Source organism: Lolium perenne, chromosome 6, assembly GCF_019359855.2.
Source record: "Lolium perenne isolate Kyuss_39 chromosome 6, Kyuss_2.0, whole genome shotgun sequence".
Taxonomy (NCBI): Eukaryota; Viridiplantae; Streptophyta; class Magnoliopsida; order Poales; family Poaceae; genus Lolium; species Lolium perenne.
Genome location: NC_067249.2, coordinates 178,836,469 through 178,845,171, shown reverse-complemented (window position 1 = coordinate 178,845,171; position 8,703 = coordinate 178,836,469). Strand labels below are relative to the sequence as shown.

The 8,703-nt window shown below is 53.2% G+C and overlaps 1 protein-coding gene and 1 pseudogene across 2 annotated transcripts; one reads left to right on the top strand and one right to left on the bottom strand.

Annotated features, from left to right (window-relative positions):
• The first annotated feature begins 3,909 nt into the window (after positions 1-3,909).
• On the top strand, positions 3,910-6,907 carry LOC127306807 (uncharacterized). 2 transcript variants are annotated; one of them, XM_051337519.2, is made up of 5 exons: positions 3,910-4,424; positions 5,307-5,523; positions 5,678-5,771; positions 6,008-6,248; positions 6,686-6,907. In XM_051337519.2, exons 1-5 carry the CDS (start codon positions 4,045-4,047, stop codon positions 6,762-6,764), a joined length of 1,011 nt encoding a protein of 336 aa, XP_051193479.1. In that variant the 5' UTR covers positions 3,910-4,044; the 3' UTR covers positions 6,765-6,907. The 2 variants fall into 2 exon arrangements, with proteins under 2 accessions (XP_051193479.1, XP_051193480.1); XM_051337520.2 differs by lacking the exon at positions 6,686-6,907 and adding an exon at positions 6,470-6,664 and having other exon boundaries at positions 3,914-4,424.
• A 98-nt stretch (positions 6,908-7,005) lies between these two features.
• LOC127306808 (acetylglutamate kinase, chloroplastic-like) lies at positions 7,006-8,119 on the bottom strand (annotated as a pseudogene).
• Positions 8,120-8,703: the final 584 nt, after the last annotated feature.

The following is an 8,703-nucleotide window of genomic DNA, read 5'->3' as shown; positions in this document are numbered from 1 at the left end:
CTTATAAGACTTTTTTTAGTTGTGAATTATTCCGCTCTTGTAAAATTGTGATGCTATTGTGGGTCCGGTGTGGGAGACCAGCACGAAGCATGATCGTAAAGTTATTTTTTCCAAGGGTTGAGACTGGCTTTTTCAATTCATAAAGTTATTTTTTTTCGTAGGCTTTTGTGGGTCTTTTTTCTGGCACAGTGTTGGGCTCCGTGAACTATCCGAAATAAGCTAACCATTGAGAAAAAAAATTGATTAACCACCCTGCTAATGTTATTTTCAAAAAAAAAATACTTATTCTTGCAGTTGTGGACAGTCAAGGCAAGTCCTGGAAACAAGGAGGGCCACAAATAAGCTGAGGGAGCTATACTCATCCAACTTCAAGCACCTCCACACACCCTGACTCACCTTAGTTGTGTTCCTTTCGGCTGATATGAGGAAGCTTCTTTGGCTAAGCTGCATGCCGCAGCATGTAATGTGAACCTGAAGGCTTTATTAATTTAAATTTGGGCATTCTCATCCCTTTTATTTAAAAAGTAGCTTGCAATGGCTTTTTCGATGGGAAACGTTGACGTTCCCCCGGAGGATCCCGTCTGCGATCCTCCGCTTTCGCTAGACGACGCGTGTCCCTAAGCGTGCGAGGCAGCGAGCGGTGCAGGCCCACCACACCGCTATCCATTGCAAGCTTTTCTCCTCCACCCATCTTCCCTATTACTCATTCGGCCATGGATATAGCCATGAACTCTCCCCCGCGAGCGCTCGATTTTTTCCGTTTGCGTCGCCAGGTCGCAACCGTGCGAGGAGAGCTCTGCTACCGCCGCCGCCCTCCTAGCTCCGCGCCACCGCCTTCCAGCCACGCGCCGTGGGGGGCCTACACCTCCTTCACTTTTCCCCTCCCTTGCTCCCGGATGAGGGAAACCGAACTGGATTCGCCTTCCCTGCGACTCGGTTGTTCTGTGTCGCGGCTGTGTGCGGCTGGTGGTGCTGCCATGGGCGACGGCGGAGGCGAGTTGCGGACAGGCTGCTGCGACGGCGCCGTCGCAGTTGTTCGCTGTCATCGAGTACGGCGGATGCGAGGTGCAACCAGGCTTCCACGACAGCGGCACCGGCTGTCCGCTATCATCGAGTACGACGGGTGCTGTCAACGGCGTTGGGCGGCGGGGGGCTGCAAACAGTGATGCTGTCGGCGGAGGGCGACGCTCCTACAAGCGACCGGCGTCACTGCTACAAGCGCCTGGCGGCGCTGCTATATTCCTCCAGTGGCGCTGCTACATTCCTCCGGCGGCGTTGCTACAATGGTGCGGCGGCGCTACTACAATGGCCCGAGCGGCACTGCAATTGTCCGGCGGTCTACATTCCTCCGGTGGCGCTGCTAGAGTCCTCCGGCGGCGCTGCTACAGTTGTCCGGCGGCAAGCGTCGATGCTACACGGGGCTAGCGGCGCTGCTACGACCACCCGCCACCTACTGCTGCAAGGGTTGAGCCTGATGCTACTAGGGTCGAGCGAAGCTGCTGCAAGGGTTGGTCGTCGATGCCACTAGGCTGCTGCGAGGGCAAGTTCGCCGGAGCTACGCCGACATATTTCTGCGGGAGCTTGGAGCCAGCATATTTCTGCGGAGTTTGGAGATTTTTCCTATGGAGACGAAAGTGACTGCACGGGGGAGAGAGAAGGCGGAAGTGACATGTACTGGGGTTCACCCATGTGGGGAAGGGGAAAGCAATGTTGAGCTTTTTCTTTTCTTATTATCAGACGGCTTGTAGTGCTGCCATCGGATGGCTGAGCATCCGGGGGAATGGGGGATTTGATCCCCGGGGAGGCTCAGCGCTTCCCTTTTTCGATTCATTCAACAATTACCACCTGGGTTTTTAGCTTGACCGAACAAACTTGTTTTCGGACCCAGCAACAACACGCAGCCGTCACGTCGTTAGCATGCAAATTGAGTCTCATGATTGCTTGATCCGTGCATGTCTTTGCTCGTTCATCTCGGACTAGCCGCGCGCGCGCATGCAGCATGCGTCCACGTTTCCTCTGCATGCGAGACCAGAGAGCGAGGTTGCATGCACGCGATGTGCGTCGTACGACCCTCCTACACTCGAAGACGTCGTCCGCCGGCCGCGCCTCGCCGCCGTTCGCCGTCCCCATTAGTACTTTTCTCCGTACGTACGTCCTGGATTCCGGTAATCCGGTTGCCCGTCTGCTCACGTACGTATACCTGGTTACGACGTACCGGCACACGCACGCTAGCTAGCTTGGTGCATGACAGCGGTTAATTAACCTCGACGACGTACGGGCGCGGTGCGTAGTAACGTGAAGACACATAATGCGCCGGCACGCATGCACGCGCTCGCGTGGTTCATCTTTTTCACGCGCCCGATTGAAAGTTTCCGTTTTCGGATCGGCAGGCAAAGCCGGAGCCGGCGCATGCCTGCCTGCAGGCGGAGTAGCGTGTCAGGATTCTGAAATCAATGGCGTGCGACCATGCAGGTCGCCGGGGTCCGACGACGGTCTAGGTTTGGGGGCGCCATGCGTGCGTGTCAGGGAATTCCCGTACATGGATAGCAATAGGACGGTGCCGTCGCCGTCGCCGTCTTTTGCATGACGGAGAGAGCGGTGACGTGGATGCACCGTATCCCGCAGCGGCGAAGCAACGTCCGACAAAATCAGCGGGTGGAAAACACTTGGTCCACGTCGGAATTTGCATTGCACGGCCTGCGCTTGCAAGTGCGTCAATTTTCCTAGTAGGAAAAAGCTTCTAAATATGTAGCCACAGTTGCGATATTTTGTGTCTGCGTGCGAAAATAAAAGAACGCCTATTTTCTGGAAAAAAATACTATTACTCACTCTGTCCTTAAAAGCATGTTGAAGATTTTTCTAAATTTGAATATATCTATACACTAAAAAGTGTCTAGATACATCTAAATTTAAACAAACATACAATATCTTTTTATGGACTACTAGTATGAACATGCGATTGTATGATACATTTTTTTTTCATAACTTAGCGTCATCATTGCTACGCTACATGTACGGTTGCAACCAAGTGTCCCTCGTGAGAACGGTGGAGGCGGGATTGAAGGGGGACCGACCGAGCTAACTTTTACAAACTAGACCCTGTAATCACCTCTAAAGCAAGCAATTTTGCTTGCAGCCGGTTGGCATGTGTGTGTGGGGGGGGGGGGGGGAGGGGGTGGTGGTCACCCAGCTTCGCCCCTACTCCTAAGCCCGTGAAAACATATGGCTAGTTTAAAATAGACTAATTCACTAAAAATTTGGTACAACTAATGTAGCAAATTTTGACCACGAACATGAGCCGATCGAGTCTCACGCCACTCGGAAGCCCTAGGTACAAGCATGTACTCCCTCCGTTCTAAAAGAGATATCTTAACTTCGTTTAAATTTAAATGTACCGATGCACCAAATCACGTCTAGATACATCTATATTTAGATAAAACTGGGATATCTTTTGTGAGATAGAGGGAGTACTTGTAACTTTTGATAAAAATAGATGGTTAACATCTACGAGCTGTGCAAAAATTCAAATATGGTGGATTATTCACGGTAAGATGCAAAATTTATTTACGATGTGGCCCATAGTGGACTGACTAATTTGTTATATTCTTTCGCAGCCAAGAAATGTCAACATTTTGTATACCAAAATTTACAATTACATGTGGAGCATGTACACAAGTATAAACAACATGATGATCAGTAGAAATTAAAAAAAAAATGATGGTCAGTAGATATAAAATACAGAAAACAGTACTACTAGAACAGAAAATTAAAGCAACCAATGAGCACGCTGAGTACCGCACGAAACCAAAGGATCGAGGTGGTGCAAGTTGGGTGACCCCAAGCAATACTCCACCTCTCTCACCGTATGAAACCACAACGGGCTCCGCAACCAACTTCCTCGTCAAACAACCTCTTCGTTGTCCCTATTATTACTCCCACACACGCCCACGAACCAGTCAGAAAAAAAAAGCATTACCAGCAGCAGCAGGGGATCGGATAGCGCAGGCCAGGAGCCCTGACCCTCACCGCCGATAAGCTCCCGCGATGCGGAACCCGCCCGGCCGGCACCTCCTGCGCGTCGCCACCCGGGCCGTGCGCTCCTCCTCGCTCCTCGGCGGCGGGGGCGCCTCCTCCCCCGTCTCCGCCTCCTCCGGCGGCCGCCCGCGCACCCGCGGCGCCGGCGCCAACATGCTCCTGCGCGCCACCTCGCCGCCCCCTCCATCCGCCGTCGCCGCCGCCGCGTGCTGGGAGTCCCGCACGCTGCGCCGCGACGGGGAGGACGACTGGGAGGAGGTCGTCGCCGGTGTCGGGGTCGAGGGGCCGGCCGCCTCCGGCGAGCCGGATGTGGACGACGACTACAGGGTCGTCTTCTGGTCCCCGCCCACCGGGGACGAGGTCCGCGCCGCCTTCTCCAGCATCCAGGAGTAAGATTTGTCTGCTCGCATCGCATCCCTTAGATTGGGATTTGTTCTCGTGCTCCGTTAGCATTTGTTATTCTGTTAGTGTTTGGTCTCAAGAGTTAACCTTGCTCATTCGCTCGTATGGATTCGAAACATATTGGAATTCAGTATGCTGCTATAGTCAGTCAGCTCCTCTTGTCGTTATTTGTCGTGTGCTGTTCATCGTACTACTAGATTGCTCTCTTTGCCATGATTGGTGGAGCCCCGGCAGAGTATCGTGTACATCATCGATTTCCACGGGTATACGCTTTGTGTCAATCACGAATCCATGATTTGGTTATAATAATGGTAATTAGGCTTCTTACTAGTGGCATGTGCTGATGTGCAGATAGATGTGTCTGGCGATAATCTCATTCTGGGTAGGCTTTGGGTCCGCACGTATTGTATGTGGACATCATATCAGGGCTAGCTGAAGCTACTAAATTAAAACTGGAACAGTAGTAGCAACTCCATGTTTGCTGAACTCTTTATATAGTTCTTTTTTTTTCTATCTGCTTGCCCAAATGGTTCCAAAAACATATGCTTTGTTTTCTTTCTGCTTGCCCAAATGGTTCCAAAAAACATATGCTTTGTTTTCTTTCTGCTTGCCCAAATGGTTCCAAAAACTAGCTCTTTTGGTGATTGTTTCCATTCTGTGCCAGCATATAGTGCTTATAGCTTTTATAGCAAAATACCAAACTTTCTTCTTTTGGTGATTGTTTTCATTATGTTGTTGTTTTCTAGCAGCATTTGTGACACTGAGGTATTCTACGTATAGCGTAAAAGAGCGATTTTGGATTAAGGTGGCATCATTTTGATGCAGTTTCTAGTCTTGCTCCGACTAATCGATTTACGTTTTGCATTCAGGGTATTTGAGAATTCTTTTGGGGTGGATCCAGATGAAACTGAGAAACAAATAGCATTGCTGTCCACCTCAGGCTATTCTTCGTCGAGCAATTCATCGGGATCAGATGACTGGGTCGAGCCTGCTGCATATGTTCTCAACTCGACGGCTCTTCTGACCAGGGAACATAGGACTGTTTTGGATGCCTTTCGTCTATTGCAAAGAGACCCTAATGTTCAGGTAATGAGGCCTAACATATTTTTGTGTGCTCTGAGCTACTAGTAATTAGATTGTGACATTATCAATTGAAATATGTTAGTTTCAGTTGTGCTCTCAAGCTTTAATGTGCTATTTAGTTTCTGAACATTTTCTTCTCTATCTTGTTGTCTTGCAGAAAATGGTTATGTCCTTGTCAAGTGATAGGACTGTATGGGATGCTGTAATGAATAACGAGGCAGTGCAAGAATTCAGGAGATCTTTCCAAGATGGTATGTTACACTAGCTTGTGCATGCTCTGCTTTATTTGTCACAAATCACAGCATTGCATTATTCTGTTTGTTAACCAAGCAGCTTCATCATTATTTAAAAGATAATCAGGTAGATGCGATGTGGTGACCATTTTTTTTTAATCATTCTTGTCTTGCAAAAAGCATTATTTTTCCCTTCCTGACATATCTGCATTGCCTTACTGCAATTTATCATCTTTCAATTTATCATCTTTCAGGCAAAGAAAATAATAGGAAAGGATGCTGTTCCTCGGTTGGCCCTGCTGGAGTGCTTAAGTGGATCCTGGGAAACACCCAGGCAAAAATAGTAGAATTCTTTGACAACATAGTGAAGATTGTCAGCATGCTGTTCCACCCACAAAGTGAAGAAGATAAACCCGATCTGTACAGCGATGCAGTGAAGGTGTCCTTCATGCTCTCGGTGTTTGTCTTCATCGTGGTGGCCATTGCTCGGATCAAGTGAGCACAACAACCCGTCGAATTTACATTTCCACGTTTTCGTTGCCCCTTAGTTATGGTGCTGGGGCACATCTAGTGAGCGTAGTTTTAGTCCAGATTGATCGCAGACTTGGTTTGAAAGGCCGAGAATATACATTGCCGGTGTGGTAACTAGACTGAATATTTAAGCTTTGCATGCGGTGTGCTTACCCTCATTCGTTTCCTGGTGCTTTTGGATACAGTGATGAGCCGTGGGATTTCAAAGTTTGGTGATGCAAGATTTCTGCAGGGCCGTGTGTGAATATATTTTGTAGGACATCCCAGGCCTTACGATTTACACTCACACGCAACTTATACACTGACGATTGTTACATACTGGGCTGTAATCATTTGATCATGTAGGTTAGACTCTTGTAAGGGAATTGTTTGTGTGTTGAGTCTGTTTTCCACTGATGTAGCTCAAAGTCGAGGGGGGTTCTTCATCGTGTAATGCTGTCCGACAAGAACCCTGGTCGCCGGGTGCGCCGCTGCGTGTAGAGCTTCAGCAGCGCCAGCAAGCATGCGGAACGTCAAACCTGGCCTTCGCAAAGCAGCATTAGGCAAATCACACAACATTGTTGTAGTTTCAAACGACAGTATATGCTCAAAATAAAGTTCCAAGGACGGATCACTCATGTAAATATTTTGCCACGAAATTGTACATTCCGTGTAAAGTCACAATCTTTAGCATATGTTCCATGCTACTCTATCCACGATTTGAAAAACACGGTTACGGATGCAAAACCATACAGTTCAATGAATGAATAAATCAAAATCAAATCAAAACAGGGTGAAAAAAAAATCGAAGGGAACAACAACGGAGGGGGACAGCCGCCAAAAGGTATGTTCAGCCCGTGATCATGGTGCCTGTGCCCTCGTCGGTGAGGATTTCCAGCAGGAGCGAGTGCGGGACGCGGCCGTCGATGATGCTCGCGGTGCGCACGCCCTGCGCCAGCGCGCGCACGCAGCACTCCACCTTGGGAATCATCCCGCCGCCCACTTTGCCCTCGTCCACCATCCGCCGCACCCCGGCAACGTCGATCTCCTTCACCAGGCTCCCGGGGTCATCGCGGTCCGCGAGTACGCCGGACACGTCGGTGACCAGCAGCAGCTTCTCGGCGCCAATGGCGGCGGCGATCTCCCCGGCCGCGGTGTCGGCGTTGATGTTGTATGCCTGCCCGGCCTCGTCGGCGGCGACTGTGGCGATGACCGGGATGTGGCCGGAGGCGATGATGGGGCGGAGCACGGAGGGGTCGACGCGCGCCACCTCGCCGACGAAGCCGAGCTGCGCGGCGTCCTGGGAGGGCCGCGCGGTGAGGAGGCGCGCGCGCGTCCTTGCCGCAGAGGCCGACGGCCGTGGCGCCGGCCAGGCAGACGAGGGAGACGAGGTGCTTGTTGACCTTCCCGGCGAGCACCATCTCCACCACCTCCATGGTGGCCGCGTCGGAGGCCGTTGCGGAACTGCGGCTCGACGCCGAAGCGATGCAGCACGGAGTTGATCTCCGGGCCGCCGCCGTGCACGAGCACGAGGCGCAGGCCGACGCAGGAGAGGAGCACCAGGTCGCGGATCACCGACGCCTGCAGCTCCGGGGACTTCATCGCCGCGCCGCCGTACTTGACCACCACCGTCTTGCCCTTGAACCGCTGGATGAAGGGGAGCGCCTCCGACAGGATGCCCACGCGGTTCAGCGCCGCGGCCGCGGGCTGGGGCGCCAGGTAGGAGGAGGCCGACACGCGGAGGCCACGGGGCCGAGACGAGGCGAAGAAGGGCGTGGCGCGGCCAGCATTGAGGTTAGGGTTTGGGAGGGATACGGAAGGGAGGGCGAGGGAAAGGCTGGCTTGGTGACGAGCATTGTTGCGGACTGCGGTGGACGGCTGGGCCATTAGGTGTTCGACGATTAGCTTGTGACGATCATAAGCACATCAGCGGACGCGGAGCAGTATGACGGCGGGAGAGGTTGGTGCTCGGGAACACATTGGGGCCGAATCACGGCCCCGATAATTATTGGCGGCACGTCCCCCGCGTCGCTCGAGCGGGGCGATTCGGGGGAACCCTAACCGCGCCGCCGGCCAGATCCCCCTACGCGGCTTCCCCTCCGCCGCTGCCGCTGACGTCGTCGCGGTGGCGGCGGCCCCGGCCTCCGAAGGCGGCGCGGGGAGAGCTCGCGGTGGACGCGAGAGGCGGCGGGCGTCGACGGCGCGGCCCTGGAGGCTCATGGCGGCGCGGGATGCGGGCGGCGGCCGGGCCGACGGCGGGGTGGCTCGGCTGGGTGCGGTGCGGCTCGGGCCGCGCACCTGGCGTGCCGGTGTGGCGTGCGGTGACGGCGGGGCTTCGGCGGCGGCGGCCGCGGATCTTCGGCGGCGCCGGGCGTCGGCGGGCTGGGTGGCGCGGCGGGAGCGCCGGCACACTGGGCTTGACGGGCGGTGGCGGTGGCGC

What these genes read in the sequence shown, in the direction of transcription:
- LOC127306807 (XM_051337519.2), top strand. Translation starts at nt 4,045, where the DNA reads ATGCGGAACCCGCCCGGCCGGCACCTCCTGCGCGTCGCCACCCGGGCC. An exon ending in GCCTTCTCCAGCATCCAGGA is followed by an intron (nt 4,425 to 5,306) that starts GTAAGATTTGTC and finishes TTTTGCATTCAG; the next exon opens with GGTATTTGAGAATTCTTTTG. An exon ending in CAGGAGATCTTTCCAAGATG is followed by an intron (nt 5,772 to 6,007) that starts GTATGTTACACT and finishes ATCATCTTTCAG; the next exon opens with GCAAAGAAAATAATAGGAAA.